This window comes from Chaetodon auriga, chromosome 1, assembly GCF_051107435.1.
Source record: "Chaetodon auriga isolate fChaAug3 chromosome 1, fChaAug3.hap1, whole genome shotgun sequence".
NCBI classification, from domain to species: domain Eukaryota; kingdom Metazoa; phylum Chordata; class Actinopteri; order Chaetodontiformes; family Chaetodontidae; genus Chaetodon; species Chaetodon auriga.
This window is the reverse complement of record NC_135074.1, coordinates 31,595,450-31,612,814: the sequence shown is the minus strand read 5'-3', so window position 1 is coordinate 31,612,814 and position 17,365 is coordinate 31,595,450. Positions and strand designations below refer to the sequence as shown.

The window sequence follows — 17,365 nt, the reverse complement described above, 5'->3', positions numbered from 1 at the left end:
TCATCTGCCACCGTGCAAACAGAGATCTTTGGAACAGCCGTCATGATGAAGTCAGCGCTGATGAAACGAAGCGTCAGGAGCATGTAGGTGTTTGACATCACAGCGAGGGCATTGAGCTGTGTTGGTCGAGAGTGGCATTAATCCATTTTTTCACACAATGTTGACCAGTGCCACATATCTTGCTGGGCGATACGTCGTAAATCATGTGCCGGCGAGGCCCTGTTGGTCTTGGCAGTGAGCTGTATCAGGCTCCTGTTATGTGGGTTCGTGTGGTCGGATTTTCCCCTGAAGTTTTCTTGGCCTTGAAGGCTCCGTTGTATTTAATCTTTTGGCAGTGTGTCAGCTTTGCACAAATTCGCTGTGTTACTTTTGCTTGCAGTGTAATGGGTGCCCTCTGCCGCCACCGTCTTTGAAACCAAAAGACCTCCACAGAGAGGACTGCAAAACCTTCTCCAGTCCACGTTTCCGTCAGAGCTGAGGATGGACAAAAATACTCCACCATCTCAGGGTTTACTAGAGTCTGACTGACCAACTTTTGTGTTTTACTCCCCTCTAACTCGTCAGATGTCTTTACGTCGGTGGTCTTCTTCTGTACCGCTGCACAGGTTTTCATGTGGTTTAATGCACAGTTGTAATATGTGGATTCAGCCCGGGGAGAAGTTGGCAGCTCTTCGTTTGAGGCCTCGTATATTTCTGCTAATGCAAATACGGCAGAATTGTTGGCATGTCAGAGGTGCATGGCAGCAATTGTCAAGCGTGTGATTTTAATGGCATCAATCGTTCTGCCCGAGCACACGTGATGTTTCCTTACATCACTCCTGCAGCTCTAATCTCATTCTAATTACTGCATGTGTTTTTTTCATAATGACTGGCCCATAGGGATTGCATCATTTGCATGTTTACCTGCTAATATCTGTGACTAAACTGACCTGTGCTTATGGTAATCACGGGTGTGCAAAGTTTCAAAAGTGGTATTTTCAGTCAAAGTCAAAGTTAAATCAAACATGCTACGTAGGTCTACACATAATCTATACGGTCAGATACATTCCTGATTGAAGCGTTAAAGCTAGTGCTCGTTCAGCATTATAGCTGGGCCTCTAATCGATGTAACGGCGGATGGAGTGGGGGCCTGCCTGACAAGTTACAGAGGGGAAGTTGTGTGGGTTGTGCCTGGGCCTCAGAAATACCTCACAGCAGCTCGGTTGGCTGACAGGCTTCACTCATGAATTACGCAGCTGACATCGCGGCGCTCTCTGGAGAAAAGTTCCTGCTGGGATGTCGAGAGTTTGCATCAGTTGTTTGTTCTTGCAGACCTTGATAAAAGCTCATCGCCTTCACCTCCTTCTCTGTGACTGTACTTTAAGACATAAATGCCTTTCAAGTCTGGGGTGTGTGTTTGGATTTAAATACAGTAGCCTAACAAAGGAAAGCAGAACTTGTGGTGTGAATAGTTGAGAGATTGTGTTGCTTGTCCTGAGATTTCATCACTTTGATTAAGTTTTGCATGTCGTTGCAGCATTTAGTGACTGAAAAGTCAGTGAACAGAAACCCTGTCGACCATGTCAGTCACTGCTGTCAGTCACTGTCCAGATTTGTCATTCCGGGTTTTGCCGCCCACGAGTGATCGTTGAGTCCACCTCAGTATCTCCGGTCCTGAGAGAGCTCCATAATAGAAAAGCAGAAACTGGGGCACCCATGTTTCAGAAACCCCTTCGTGTGTATGTGTGAGACTCAGGTCACATTAACTATTTATGCTCCGCAGACCGTAACCTCATTCAGGCATATGTTCAAAGAGAAAGTAACCAGCAGTCATTAGACAGCTTGTACTCATTATGCAGTATTGTACATTGATCCTTCTTTCGTTTGTAGGATGTGTACTAGTTTGTACATTAACTCTGCAGGATACTTGGAAAGATTGTTAGTAATGCATCATTCTGTGCACGCTCAATGTGTCATCGGGGAAAGCAGGTCAATTACTGAAGGGATTATTTTTCTAATCATAGAGGATAGATTCGTGTCAGAAACTGGAATAAACAGAGCTATCTGTTGGCAGGGATTCACTTTTTAGCTTAAATGTTCTTACATGCTTCCTGTACAGAAACTCAGCTGACAGAACCAGTTTGAAAAGAGTGGGATCTGTTCTAAACACAGCGTTCCTCTGAAGGCTCATTCAAACAGTTCACACTGACACTGGCAGCACTTCACCTCCTGACCCCACCCCAGACAGCACGTGAGACCAAGGACACAAACAGGCACTTCACTGCTAATCAGGTAATCACTGCACATTATGTGAACGCACACTTGACCATTTGATTTAATTTGTGACATTTAAAGACAGAAATCCAGAGTATCAGCTGAAGAACGATGTGATGAACACACACTGGAGCAAGCAGTGTGGGCAGGCTGCTAATCAAACGAACGTTCAAAACAGTGAGAAGCAGGCAGCAGGAAGAGACGCCCGAACGCATCAACAGTCCAGCTGAACTGCGTGCTCACCAGCAAACAAGAGAGCGAGGTGGTTAGATGAGGTGAGGCAAGGACAGGGTCCAAAACGCCAGCATTGGTGGGTAGACTGGAGAGAGGAGCTGAGGAAGAGGAGGAAATGGAGGCAGAGGAAGGAGCAGCCGTTGCCTTGACAGCAGTGTTAAGCTTCCTGCAGGAGCCTTCACTGACGCACAGCTCTTGAAAATTGAACTGAGGCTTTGTACGAGGAAAAGTGTTGCTAAATTTAATGTTATAGGCTCTTAAAGAGTCATTTAAAGGACGAGTCCACAGTCTGAAAACACGTCTCCAGGTGTCCACGTGCACAGTGAGACAGGCTGCTGTTGTAATCTTCCTCCTGCTCATACTGAACGTGACTCTTCCTCATGCTTCCTCAGTTATCTCAAGCTCAGTGGAGTAGATTTCTTCATTCACTCTTTGTTTCCACACTCAGTGTTTCACCACTGAACAGCAGTGGAAGAACAACAGCAAAAAATAGACCCTAAAGCAAAAAACTGTGGACCTGTGGCTTAAATTGCGCAGGTGATCCATCTGTGCTGGATGTGACCAGACGTGAAACAGTCATGAAACCAGAAAGGGCACCGAAGCAGTGTTTTTCACCGAGTTCACATATTCATGTTCCCTCTACGATGAAGATGAAGTTGCAGTAACTTTCTTCATCGCCATTGTCAGTTCAAACTTTCCATGTTGATGCTTTGTTTTAGGACCAAAGACGTACAAACATGCTAAACTAATACAGTGGACACAGTAAACAGCTGCTGCAAACATCAGCGTGTTGAAAGGGTTTTTTATTGGGAGCATCTCACTGAACTGATGTTAGCTTGATTTAGCTCAGACCTGCTGTGCTGCTATGCTAGCATGACTGTAGGCTCATAGTGTTGTTAGTTGATCCGTCTTTTCTCCCTTTGTTCAGTGGGAATGGGCCATTAGTCATTACTGGAAAATAATGAATCATATAGATCTCTGTTATATGAGTAATATTCACAAATACTGTGTGATTTGGTCTTTTTTGAAGCCCACATTTAAAGAGACCCGTTTGCACGACTGCATCCATCTGCAGAGGAGCATTAGAACTGGAGATTACGTTATCAGCCGGTTTTGGCCACCGCGGGGGCCACTTACACAAAAACACGACTGAATTGGATCCTTGAAAACATCCTTAAAGCATCTGAACATCTGAAATGGTGATGGGTTAAGCAATGGCACAGCTCGTCCTCCCACATGAACCATCACACAGCTCAGGAAGGCGTTTACGGACACATTTACGATGATGTTTGATTGAGGAAGGTGGATTTTTGTTTGGCAGTGATTTAGTTGAGTTGGACCATCTGAGAAGTGGTGAATTGTGAATACTATTGAGGACACGTAGGCTGATGAACATAACACGGTTATTTGTCAGATAATTAAAGAATATCATCAATCCCACCTTCTTAAGACCCAAACAAAGAGCACAGTAACACAAAACCTGAGGGGAGGAAGCCCATTTACCCTGAAAAGCTCCTGTTTTTCAGGCGGAGCACGACATTGATTGGTGATTCACATGTTGAAATCTTGTTTTTGGACAGCCATTAGTTTATGTTGTTGACAGTTTATGTGAAGAAGAGTGTAAAAAATGACATTGTTGCTGCTCGGGTAAGTCCCCTTCAGCGGCCTTCTTAAGCCTTTTTTAGGCTTCCTTCTGTGGGGAACATTTGTCCTCAGCCTACAGCGTACATTTAAGTAGCTGCTTTTGCAGAATTTCTGGAACATTGTGGGACAAGTTATCTTGCTAATATAACAGTGGGGGTCTGCACTTTATGGCTATGTGCTGTATTTTAAGGGATTGTGCTGTTTTGTAGTTTAGCATGTTGTCATGGATGATGGGTGCTTTCACTCACCCACTGCCCTCATCAGGCCTCTCTGTCCTGCAAGGCAGAAATGCTTTCTAAGCTCCCTCTTGCACACTGTGTTCCTCCTAAAAAAAAGCTATTACTTCATTGTCCTTGATACCAAGAGGGAGCTGCAAAAGAGGAAAAGCTGGGGTTTTCCTGGGGCTAATTATACATTAAGTTCAAGTTAAAGGGCCCCAGGAGCCAAAGCATTGCAGACTATGAGGCCTTATAGGAGGCAGGGTGGGCTGCGCTCTGACTCTCTTTAATGTTGCATCTTGAAATATAGATTTTTCTCCCGCTGTCTCTTGTGATAAAGCCTCAAGAAAGCAATCCAGTCAGTAAGAGACAGCAGTTTTCTCAGATTACCCACAAAAGTTGCAAACATAATTTTCTCTGACAGCTGTTGCTGTTAAGAAGTGAAGGCAGTCCAAATTGGACATGTCAGGACAGCTGTGTTTCCATTGGTGCCTGCCCTGGTTACTGCGGTGGTACTGTACAATGATGCAGTGTTTTGATGATGGCTGCGATCACCGTGCAGCACAGTGTCATTTCATCATGTGGCTGATCCAGCGTCAAACTAGCCACTCAAACCCTCCCCCCTCGTTTGTTCAGAGGTTCCTCACTTGACATATGAAGCCACGTAATATTAAATGCTGAGGGACATGATTACCTCGGGAGGCAGCTGGATTCATAAGATCATGTGAATCCATCTTGCCAGACTTCAAGTCATCTTGGACCAATCAACATCCTCTGAAGAACTACTGATGGCAAGAGAAGCGACTGTTTGTAAAGGCATAGCGTAGGTTAGCATAGATGCTACTGTAGCATCACTTATGTCAGGACTAGAGATTATTCCACCATCGGAAGAGGAGCAAAGAACGGAAATGAAGGCGTTTCTCAGCGGAAAAGATGTTTGTCCCGACCGGCTTCGCCAAGAGGCCAACTGCATCGCAGGGTTCATTGGTCTGATTGGTTGAAGTTGGCCCCTGATAGATGGTGACAGACGGATGGTTCATCCAATGGCCTGCCAAGTACTTTTATGAAAGTGCCTGCCATTTTCCAAACAGTTTTCATGGATGACATTCCAGATGGTTCTGTGTAACCAGCCATCTGCAGCGTCATGTTAGGGAAGTGAAGGAGGGCAGTGCGAAAAAGGTGAGCAGACCTCTCCTCTAAGTCATGTAGCACATTCTGGATGCAGCAGGGCCATGCGTCATCATTCTCATAAAGTTCTCACTTTGTAAATGTTGTGACCTGTAGAGATTTCTGGGCTGTTGTTGAGCCTGTTTTGCAATTTTAATAGGAGCTAATATTTGGAAACCGTCTGCAGTGAAATGCAAAAACCCCTTAATCAACAAAAGTAGCGTGTCTTAAAGATATAAGGGACTTAAGTGATCAATATATTGACCGGGCTCCATGGCCATCAATACCATCCCTCCATCCTCAGCTCCCCTTCGCCCATAGGTGACCATTGATCACGGCGAGATGAAGGGTGAATGGGCGGATTAGGGTGATTTCACAGATTGGTGCGTTGCCAATTGAGCGTAGCTCTTAAAGACACTGTGCCGAGAGCGGCCGCCTCATATGGATCATTGAGGTTATGGTCCACTAACACCATCAATGTAATAACAGCTGCTCATGTACAGAAGCTCGTGACTGCTGCCAGGCTTTTTTAACCACAGCCTTGCACTTGCGGCGGTGGTGAGTCAGCTCATGTAGAGCTTAAGTGAAGACCTAAAAGTGTTGAATAGTTTAATATTAGTGTCTCTATTACTCAAATCACTCCGTTATCTACAAACGAGTGGTTTGTTTTCACTCTTTGCTAAAGGTCGTCGTCTAGTTGTGAAATACGCTCCGTGTCAGTGTCACTTTTGGTTGTTGGAAAAGAAAAAAGTGCTCTGACATGCTCATCATTTATTAAACATGTTTGAAGATAACAGGATGGTGATTCCGACACATCTAAGGTAGTGTCATATCCCTTTGATGAACCATTTAATTAATTTATTAATTCTTTTGAGTCTGTTGTTGTTGCTGAAACACATAAAGCATTTTAATGTCTTGCTGAGGCACGCTGACCCACTTACGCCCCATCCTGTTAACAGTTAAGGATCACTGAACACATATTTGGTTGCATTTGAGTGCGTTTGACAGGAGTAGTCCTTTAAGCTGGCTCAGTTACAGCAAGCCGCACGCTGCTTTGCCATCATTTTAGAGTTTAGATTACCAAAGAGCCCTGGGAGACCGCTGAGGTGATCGACTGGTCTCTTTCTCCTGTCAGCAAACTGTAACTCTCCATCACTGTGGAGCTGAGTATTGGCCACAGGGGAGCGTACTGGTCAATGAAGCCTTGAGTCACATATTAAAGGTCTGTATGGTTGCAGAGTCTCCGGCGGCTCTGAAGCCACACTGCGTGCACACATTTTGGTCCTGGCCGTGGATGGGAATCAACTTGTTGTGGGAAAACCTACGATCGACATGATTAATTAAACTGTGGGGGATGATGACCTTTGCTAAGCATTCATTACAGAAGCAGCCCATGGGATAGATATGTCCATTGTGACGTGCAGTGAGTAAGTTGTTGTTGTACTGTATTGAGTCGAGTAAATTAAACCTGAACTGGTGGATTTGTGCCCTTTTTTTTATGTTTTCTCCTCCTTAGCTGCAGTGATGGTATTTTCTTCAACGTAGCAGAGAAAGATAGGACAGCAGGGTAGAGATTGGGAATGACATGCAGCAAAGGACTCTGGGTTGCTGCAATAAGGATTTTTTGTGCTTTTCTAAAGCACGATTTAGAACCCCCTTTATTTTTTTGACATTTACATTCACAAAATAACAGGACAAGTTTTCAATGGCATTGAAAAACATTCCAAACTGAATTGCGAAGTTTGTTTTTGTTTCTTCTGAAAAGCTGTTTTTGGGTTTGTTTATGGCCATTTCAACGGACTGAGCATCATTTTCAATGGAACACATTTGTCTGTGTGAGGTCCGTCAGAAAGCAGGTTCAAGCTGAGGTTACTGTATTTGTACCTGTTGGCTTGCATTCGACGAGGCATCCATCTTGACACACGTTTCACAAACAACGCAGACAAACGTGATAGAAGCACTCAACACTCCAACAATCAGGACTTAAAAAGAGAAAAAATAACAATAAAAACTCTAAAGCATCGGTGCAGTGTTGCTCTGACTTGTTCATCTGATCTATGGCTGCTGGACCAAAGATATTTCTATGCAGCCTTGTTCTACACCTCGGGACTGCAGACCTCTGTCCAGGAAGAAGCTGGACGTCGTCTGCAGTCGTCGTTTAAAATCGAGCTGGTTATCTGCTGTAACTCTCTGGTGTACTGAGACGCTGTAACTCATCCATCAGCTTCTGTCCTTTAAAGATAGGTTTCCTGACAGAAGGTAAAATGAAATCCCTCAGTAACAGCACAATAGAATAAGGTCACTGTGGTTTGGTCGCTGACAGTAAACCTCAAACCAAACAAACACGGCTTCGCGTTTTACTTCAAAGTTCAGTTTTGAGTCACTAATGGTCCCAAGATACTTTCAAGATTGCACACATTCCACTTTCTGATCCTTAATGGATCTGACTTCATGCGGATGGACCACGTCTTGTCTTACAGGGTTGACCCTAACCCTAACAGGACTTCAGAAAGTCGTTAATGACTGACTAACAACAACACTCATGTGCTTCCTTTAGATTGGTCCTATTTTCACACCTGTTCTGACACATATTTGTGTGAAGGGTAAATAATAGTAGTAATAACAGTACTGCTAGTGGAGGAGCACAGTCGGTCAGACAGAAGTCCATTTACCCTCCCTCTTTGTGTCCTATAAGTTAATATGTTGGTAAACTATTTCTGAAATGTGAATATTTGGCAGGAATGTGTTGGGCTCCATCATCATCTTCACTATCAGGCTGTTTCTACAACAAACCATCTGATTGACCACATTGACCAGAAACCTTGATACATAATGCAGAGTTCAAAAACCTACAGCAGTGTTTGGATAACAGTGGCTCACTGACCAAAATTGGCCCCCAGATGAGCCAAAGCCCTCCGTTTTATAGTTCCCATAAAATCTAATCTAATCCCAACAAATACGACCTTGCATCAGCAATTGAATCAGTAATTTCCGTCTCAAACACAAATAGACAGCAGTCAAACAGCAGTGATGTGCTGATAACTTGTGTTTTTGCTGATGCAACAGCAGCACGTCAGCTGTAAATGACGTAGACCGTGTTTTTAATCTGCCTCCATGTTCTGACTGAGGACTGAGGTTTGTGTGACCAAAGGAAAAAAGAATTCACCCAATACTCATAAATACTGAAGAGGAGAAGTGTTGAAGAGCTGACTGCACACTGAACACCACAGTTAGTGACGTGTTGAACATGTTGGCCTTCACAAAACATGCCTGAGAGAATGCGTCAACATCTCCGTCTTCGCATAGTATTAACGATTTTACCTTTTGGAGTTTTTTCCAGAAATATTCAGATGTCTCAATAACCCATCTTAAAGGCGACGATCTAACATTAAAGGCCACAGTGAAATGAGCTCAGGGGCCCACGTTCATTTAGCCATGACAAACACGAATCGTTAGGGGGTCGAGCTGAACGAGCGAATAAGAGACACAAGATGTGCTACAAACAGCATTATATAATTCATCAATTTGGAAAAAAGACAAGTCTGTATGCATGTATTTACAGAACACAGTAGATCTAATTAATTATACTTCTGATTAACCATTTCTGTAAGAATCAGTTCAACATCGTAGTCCAAACCCTGATGAATCAGTACATATAGGTGTTATTTAGTATAAGTTAACGAGAGGCATTTGGGTTAGGGTTAGGTAAAAGCCCTTTTTTTTTTTTTTTTTTAGGGTCAGGGTTAGGGTCAGGGTGTAAATCCAGTGTGATCCCTGTTCAGCAGCAGAATAACCAGAATACCAACGCTTTTCTCGCCTGTGTGATGCCAAGCTGAAATAGGATGACTGCTTTCTAAGAAATGGGTGTTTTCATACTGAAACCACTGATCTGATTGTTTCCTGGCTGTTCATTTTAATAGGGTTACTTCAGCTTAACAGCCTCCGTTCACAGTGCTGTTCTCTGTAATACATCATATCCTCTTCCCCCATAAACTCATAATACCAGTGTCTGTATCGCATCTTGGCAGCTCTGTCTAAGCTCACCGTCTGACAGCTCTGCACTGCAAAGCCCTGATGTTGAGACATTCATCAGGGTCGGGGAAAAATTGTTTGACTAACAATAACAGTGTTTTTATTGATTTCCCGTCGCTGTGAGTTGCTGCTTATGAGAAACAGCACGCAATGAGCACAGAGCACACACTTACACACGAATGGAAATGTACTTTCAGGCACACGTTCACGTATTGTACACACACACGCACACACACACGTTGTGGAGTTGCTTTATTTTTCATGAACTGCAGTGATAAAATATGGCAGAGCTCAGGTAAAACCACTGCTGACTGAATGTTTGATGGTTCTGAATTATCTCTGGGTTTAATCCTAAGGAATATCAGATGGAGCTTCTACCTGTATGTGCTGAAATTGAATTAATTTGAAGAAGTGAGTTCTCTGCAGTTTCGGTGTCCTCAGGTGTATCTAACTAGAAGGTGATGATTAAGACGTCGTTGGAGTGCGACATTTGGAGAAAAGTACAGCGTGTGGGGTGGAAATGAGCACCATCTTAGCAGCAGTGAGAACAAACGGGGATAATGATCTGATCCAGTCATGGAGTTAGAAGGAATTATTGATCAATAACTCTGTCAATGTCTGCAGACACACTGTGGTCATTTAGTGCTCTGGAGCGGTCAAAAAATCATCTGTATCTGAATCCCATAAAGACAGACTGTGTGTGTGTGTGTGTGTGTGTGTGTGTGTGTGTGTGTGTGTGTGTGTGTGTGTGTGTGTGTTCATGGTAACACTGTATATTTGTTCTTAGTGTCTTCCTCTCTGTCTTGAACTCAGGTCCTGAACTCCAGCCGTCCACTGTGGGTCTTTTTCTCGTGATAAAGTCAGATTATCATCCGTCGCGTCCACTTTGCTCGAGGTAAGCTGCATGTTGTGTCTGATTCCTGACTGACATTAGCTTTGAGTCGTTCTCTCACTTAAAATGTAATCTAACATTTATCTCTGGACATGCTCCTTGTTTGAGTCTTGGCTGTACAAAATGTAGAAATACTTCTCTGACTTTCTTTCACGCTAAAGAAACACTTGAGCATTGTGGGAAATACTTGGTTTCTTGGTAATGTTCAGTGTCACATCAGGACTTGTTTAGCATTTGAACATTGTAAATTAGCTTTTTCAGTTGTCTTGTTGCATGTGTGTAGCAGTTCAGCGGCTTTTGAATTAGCTGAATTGATTGTGTTAGCACTGACATTAGATATTTAGATGTAACTGCTAGCAGCGATAGCCTGAGAGCTTTTCTGTCTGCAGTTTTAGCTAGCAAGCTGGCAGCCAAATCTCTCCTGGGCTCTGGTGGAGATATAAAGGTGCACAAGGCGCTCACTGCACTCAGGGGCTAGAAAATAACGTTAGCTTAAATGTGTCAGCTAACCAGCCGTTGATGGAGCGAAGCTAGCTGGTTCCCCTAGCTTCCAGCCTGTGCCAAGCTAGGCTAAACTCCTTTCAAGCATGATCTCTGAACATGGAAGAATTATGAGAGCAAACTAAAGTAAATCAAGTGATTCTTCATAAATGAACCGTGAAACACTGAGACACCCTTTTTAGCTTTGATCCAGCACACGTGCATCAGTCTCTCTTGCTTTAATGTATAATTATTATCATTTTCACAGTTTTGTCAGCGAGCAGTTCAGTTGTTTTTGTCAAACTTAGCTCTTCATCACTGTCGACTCTTCGTATGGAGGCTGATTCACTGCCTCAGCTTAATTATACCTGTCTGCAGCCTGTCTCCACATAGCAGACACCTGGAAGACAAACAAGAAAACCTCCAGCTTGTCTCCTCATGGCCTCGCTCATATTACACATAATGAGAACATTCCAGCAGTTGTCCTCGAATGGACATCATAATGTCATTCCTTTACGGGACAGTGTGGGAGGGAGAGTTTGGCTCGTACCACCTCTGTCACTCAGGGGTTTATTCATCATCACTATGATTTTCCAGGGCTGTCAGGTTGCGCGCCGCTGAATTGGCGCGATGGCATGAGGAATCGGTCCGCCGAGGACTCTTATGTCACTGTCATGCCCACAGCTGCCGTCAACAACACTCCCAGGAAACATTCATTGTGGAAACAGTTTGAAGGTGGAGGCGCCTCAATGGAGATATTTGTCCTCTGAGGCTGAAAAAAAAAAGGTTTTGGTAATCATTTTGCCAGATATTTCCATCTGTATGGCCTTAAATTCCCACCCTGCTTCAAAGCCGTAAAGGTGGCGCTCGATGTAACAATGACAGTAAACCTATGAAGCTAAAACCTGACGAGTGAAGTTGAATTCTTTTGAGATTCAGCAGTTTTTCAGTCTGAGGAGACAAATAAAAAGACAGCTTCAGTCGAGGCTGATGTCCCCCCTGCTGCTGCCTGTGCTGTTGTAGCTAACCTGTATGTAAAGCAGTGAGTGATTTCTGAGGAAACGAGATTGGTTGTGTCAGACACACAACCCCACATTGAGCTGTTGCTTGCAGAGCTGCGTTTGCTGATTGGCATTCTCAGCGGTGCAATGCGTGCCCTGCTATTTTATTTGCATAGAGTACAGGAGATTTCAACTTTTCAGCCGCGCTCTTTTCTCCTGACGTGCATTCAGCCGCCCTCACTGTGCTCCGTGGAAAATAACGGCGGATGGCCGCGAGCGCAGGTTTCATTGCTTTCTGAATCAGGTGTTATATTGTTCACATTTCAGGAAATCTCCATATTTACTCCTGGTTGTGTGGCTTCCCTGTTGCTGTTTGAGTTCAGACACCGCCCACCGTTCGTGACATGGCCTGCTGATGTTGTTTTTAACGATGCTGATGGATCACTTTTAGCTCATTAGTTCCACTCGTTCATTATTATCAATGCTCGCTCTGCACCGCTCTTGTGAATCACAGTAATTACATTTTTTTCCTCCCATACTGGTTTATTCCCGCTCCCTAACTACCCACATGCTGAACATTTTTGTAAATTCTGTCTTTCCACATGCTGAAAGTTTTTGTTAACAAAGAGGACGACAGTGTCTCTCATGCCTTTTAGACGTTTTTTAGTTTCCATGCAAGCTTTGGATCGTTAAAACGAATCATTTTGGAGGAATTTGCTCGTCAGTAGAAGACACGCCGTCATCCAAGATGTCATCTGTCCTTTGTGGAGTCCGTCCCCGTGCCGGTGCCCACAGACGACCACCTTCATGTGGAGCATGAGTGGGCGGGCTCTCACATCTAATTGGATCGTGGCTCTGTGATGAAATGACATGTATTTAAGTGAAACAGTAATGCAATATTTTCAATGTATTTATGCGACAGTATTGATTGTTGCGGAGCCATCCATATGCATACGCACATACATATATACTGTGAATATATAATATAATATATGGATGGATGGAAAAGCCAACCTTCCAAATCAAGACATTTCCAGGCCTTGAAGGGTCTGATCTGAATGTAAAGCACTGTACTGTCTCTGTAAACACTTGAAACCTGTGAGAAGATTTTAGCACGGCGTCTCCACCACCTGCTGCTGTTTGATTCTTCGCTCACACAGATTCAGCATCATACCTGCTGCTTCATGGCCGCCTGCACTCCTCCTTTTTAAGCAGGTTTCCTTCGCCACTACATAACGAGCACCACCCTGCTCAGCCACATGGGCGACAGAGAAATACTCAGATACTGGAAGAGTATTAAAAGTGCAGAGTAGCTCATATAATACTATGTATGACGTCATCAGATGGTTCATACTGACACAGCACTGTGTAAGCAGTATTTTACTGTTGTTGCTGGTTGAAGTGGAGCTAGAGCTCAATCTAGGGCTCAGGTCCCTCCAAAGGGTCACAGTATGAACCTGAGGGGGTCTTGAGATGATTAGTTGTCTCTTAATCAGATAAATGTAGTGAAAAGTACTTTATTTCCCTCTGAAATGTGGTGGAGTAGAAGTACAGAGTAGCAGAGATTGGAATGCTCAAGTAAAGTACAAGTACCTCAAACTGTATTTAAGTGTAGTCCGTGAGTAGATGCAGTTATTTTGCACCACTGGCCGTCAGCACACTGGGGTCAGCTGCAGTTATGTATACAAAATGGCCGTTTTGAAGGAAACGCTGTGCAGTTGTCGTGTTTTTTGAGTCACACTGAAAGTTTTCCCTCCATGTTTTTCCTTTCTGTATTATTTTTGGAGGTTGCAAACAAACGTCTGCCCTCTTTTCTTCGAGCCTTGATGCCGGCGCTGTGATTTGTTCCCACACTGCGAGTGTTTTCCTACTTTGCAGATCTTTACTTTGGATGACAGTAGTCCTTTTATCTGATTCATGTCTCAACAGTGCAGCCGTCTAAAGGTGAAACCTCGTCCTCGCTGTGTCTCTCTGCCACCCGAGGGACGGAGGGAAGAGGACGATGGGGGCCGGTGGGGTCTCCCTCGAAGCCCTGCTGTGGCTCAGCCTGCTCGGCTTGATCCGCCTGGCGTCGGCGCTCAATCCGGATGACCCCAACGTGTGCAGCCACTGGGAGAGGTCAGTTTTCCCAATTCAGTCTCTTCTCCGGCATTCAGAGTGAAATAACGGCGCCCTGAACGCCGCAGTGAACTAATGGACTCGCTGCCACAAATCAAGACCGAGTGTTTGCCAATAATCAAAAGCAAAAGGGAAAAGGTTTACTCCAGGGGACATCCTGGGGCCATAAATTCAGAGCGATGCTAATGTGACTGCTTGAGTGGTCTCACCACTCAGTGCTACGCAGAGTAAAAGCACAATGTCATTTCTGAGGAGAGCGGCTGGGTGCAGGTGCTCTGATCGATAATCTCTCAGTGTAATCAGGGGGATTGTGGAAATGGATATTAGCCCTGATGACGGTTACAGTTTTCACTTGTTGCTAAAGGTTAGACTCGGTTCAGTGAGCTTTATCAAACAAGAGAAAACACACTGAGGACAAACGCTCAAAGTTACGTTGGGATTCTTGAAAATCCTGGAATAAGCGAAAGCTTTTAAAGCTCCCCAGAGAATCAATGGCTTTTAAAGACTTTTTAGATTTGAGGAATAGCGGCACGAGGACACGCGGCGCTCTCAGAACTTCACTTCCTGATCGTCTGCTTTTAAAGGAAGTGCTATTGATTGATAACATCAAGAGAAAAAGAACTTACCGCTGTGATCTTTAGCTTTTAAGATAGAAGATTATCCTTTATTGATCCCACTGAGGGGAAATTTGGGTGAAGTATATTAGATACATTAGAAATATGATGTCCTGCTCCATCACACTGCCACCGACAGGAATTAACCTTGAATCAAACCCTTGGATTTGATGTTGATTGCAGCAGGCTGATCTGTTCATCTGTGCTCGTTTCCTCTGTCCTGTAGCTACGCAGTGACTGTGCAGGAGTCTTACGCTCACCCGTTTGACCAGGTCTACTACACCCGCTGCACCGACATCCTCAACTGGTTCAAGTGCACCAGACACAGGTAAGGACGGAGCTAGCAGCGCGTCGTTTACCCTGAGGCTGAAGTGTCGACTGATGCAGCAATCGATGGTTATTGTCACGTCGTTTCATGTCCTGATTATTTTTTCATTCAGATTAGTTTAGAAAAGTCCAAAGTGACGCCTTCAAATCTCTCATTTTGTCTGACTGACACTCCAGAATCCAAACAGGCTCAAGTTATTGTGATATAAAACAAAGAAAAAACAAAATGTTTGAATTTCAGTAGAGCACAGATGTTCCTACTCCAGTACACACAGTATTACTGTACAAGTACGCAGGAATACGAGTCGATAAAGACTTCATTCAGAAACTGAAATTCAGATTGGATTCTCCTCTCAAAGCAGACAAACATCATGCAGTCCACTAAACTGTCTCTACTGCCATCACATTCGTTAGGTTGAGTTATATGAAGAGGTCAGAGGTCAGAGGTCATCGCAGACGTCCAGCCAGACCGGTTTACTGGTTTCTGTCCCAGCTCTGAACTGGGACAGACTGGTTTCTGTAGATGTATAAGTTCTATAAGTTAGGGACATTTGCTCCTCTGAGGGAATAAATAAGTTACTCATATATACTCACTATTTTAGCGTGTGTGTGTGTGTGTGTGTGTGTACACACACTTGTACACACATACTACTTATACTACATACTGTATACCTGTTGTGTATTTGGATTTAGTTCTTCTTTAAAAGAGACATTTAATTCAGCGAGACTTCCCGATTATATAAAGATTTCTAAAAAAAAGGACCAGCATGGACCTCACATAGACGTGTCTTCGTCTCAGAGACGTTGTCCTGCCCGTTCACGTCTTCGACACCCTGAGTCAAACTCGTACATGTTGCACTGTATATAGTATTACTGCTGAAGCCCAGAGGCAGTCCGTCACTGGTGTCTACTACCCGACACCAGCACTTCAGCTCCGCCTGATGTGGTCATTTTGATGAGCGACCGTCGGCATATTGGCTTTAATGACCACATTAAGCTTTATAGCCACCAGTTTAGCTCCTCCAGCTAAGAGCTGAGTCATTGATCTTAAGCTGAAATGTCAGACAACATCAGCGTCCTTGAATGAGTGGGAGAAACTCCCTTAAACGTTCAAGTGTCTTTAAGAAGTGTAGTGATGTGAGCACATTTTTAGTATGTTATTACAGGGCCTCATTCTTTACAGCACCATGGCGTGAACTGCTGGTTTACTTCGTGGTAAATGTCACGGTAATGTTTTCACGGACAGACGACCTGAAGACAAAACGCAGCAGAAGAAAGGTTTCAGAGAAAATAGGAAACGTAGCGTCACTTCAGTGGAAAGCACGCAACCAACGACAAGAAGTGACAGACAAGTCATGTTTACACTCTGTGTGTGTGTGTGTGTGTGTGTGTGTGTGTGTGCGTGTGCGTGTGCGTGCGCCTGTCACATGCACAGGATCAGCTACAAGACGGCGTACAGAAGAGGCGTGAGGACCATGTACAGGCGGCGCTCTCAGTGCTGCCCGGGCTTCTACGAAAGCGGAAACCTGTGTGTCCGTAAGTTCTGTTGATTCTTCTGTTCTGGTTCTGTTCATTCAGCTAAACGGACACCTGAAGTCGAGCTGCGCTGCCTGTAAGGTGTAGCGCCTGCCCAGGTGGAGGCTCGGCAGTGGATCTAATGATTAACAAAGATCTTCAGCAGGTCTGCTTCTCCCTTTGCTCGACGGCATGTAGCTACAACACGCACGCCGGGGGGCAGATTACAGTCTCTGAACTACAACATTCAAATCCGCTTTCATCACACACATACAGAGAAACGTCCCTGATTGTCTGCGTCAAACTGTCTTATTATTTATTATTATAAAAATTATCAGTCGGTGCAGGTTTTAATACTGGCTCGCTCTTTTTGAGAGCTGCCCGCTTTTACTGTATGTCGCAAGAAGTAATGCACTCCTGCCAGCCAATCAGAGCTGACCGTTGTGGTATAAAAACATATGAAACCGAAGAACTGCATTTTCTCATCCTACTGACATCCAGAAAGGGTAATAATCCAAATTAAATCAGCAGCTTATGAGACATGTATCTCAGGAACATGTTATTTTATATAATGGCCTTGTTAAATGTTTGATTCTGTGCTGCTGGAAGGCACAAAGCACAACGCAGCAGGATACCAACAGCAGCAAAGATCTGAGCTGGATCATATCACAGTGACGCGAGGGCCAAATAAATGACTGGATTCACATCCCGACTGAGCAAGAAATGTACGTTTTCATCAGAAAGCTAACGCACGTCGCTCTCCTCTTACACATTTGGAGTCGGGGTGCTCTTAAAATGCTGCAAGTGCACATTTCGTTTGATCAAATGGCAATAAAAAACATATCCAGCATTGTTGTTTCCTATCTCCAG

General features: G+C 44.2%; 1 protein-coding gene across 2 annotated transcripts in view; it reads left to right on the top strand.

Annotated features, from left to right (window-relative positions):
- LOC143323281 (multiple epidermal growth factor-like domains protein 11) overlaps positions 1-17,365 on the top strand; it is a 106,658-nt gene that overhangs the window by 14,385 nt on the left and 74,908 nt on the right. Inside the window, exons 2-5 of one of the 2 annotated variants that reach the window (XM_076735084.1) lie at positions 10,362-10,443; positions 13,851-14,039; positions 14,880-14,981; positions 16,416-16,516. In XM_076735084.1, coding sequence (XP_076591199.1) covers positions 13,924-14,039; positions 14,880-14,981; positions 16,416-16,516 — 319 coding nt within the window. In that variant the 5' untranslated portion in view covers positions 10,362-10,443; positions 13,851-13,923. Of the gene's footprint in view, positions 1-10,361; positions 10,444-13,850; positions 14,040-14,879; positions 14,982-16,415; positions 16,517-17,365 lie in introns of those variants that run through there. The other variant, XM_076735075.1, reaches the window with a different exon arrangement.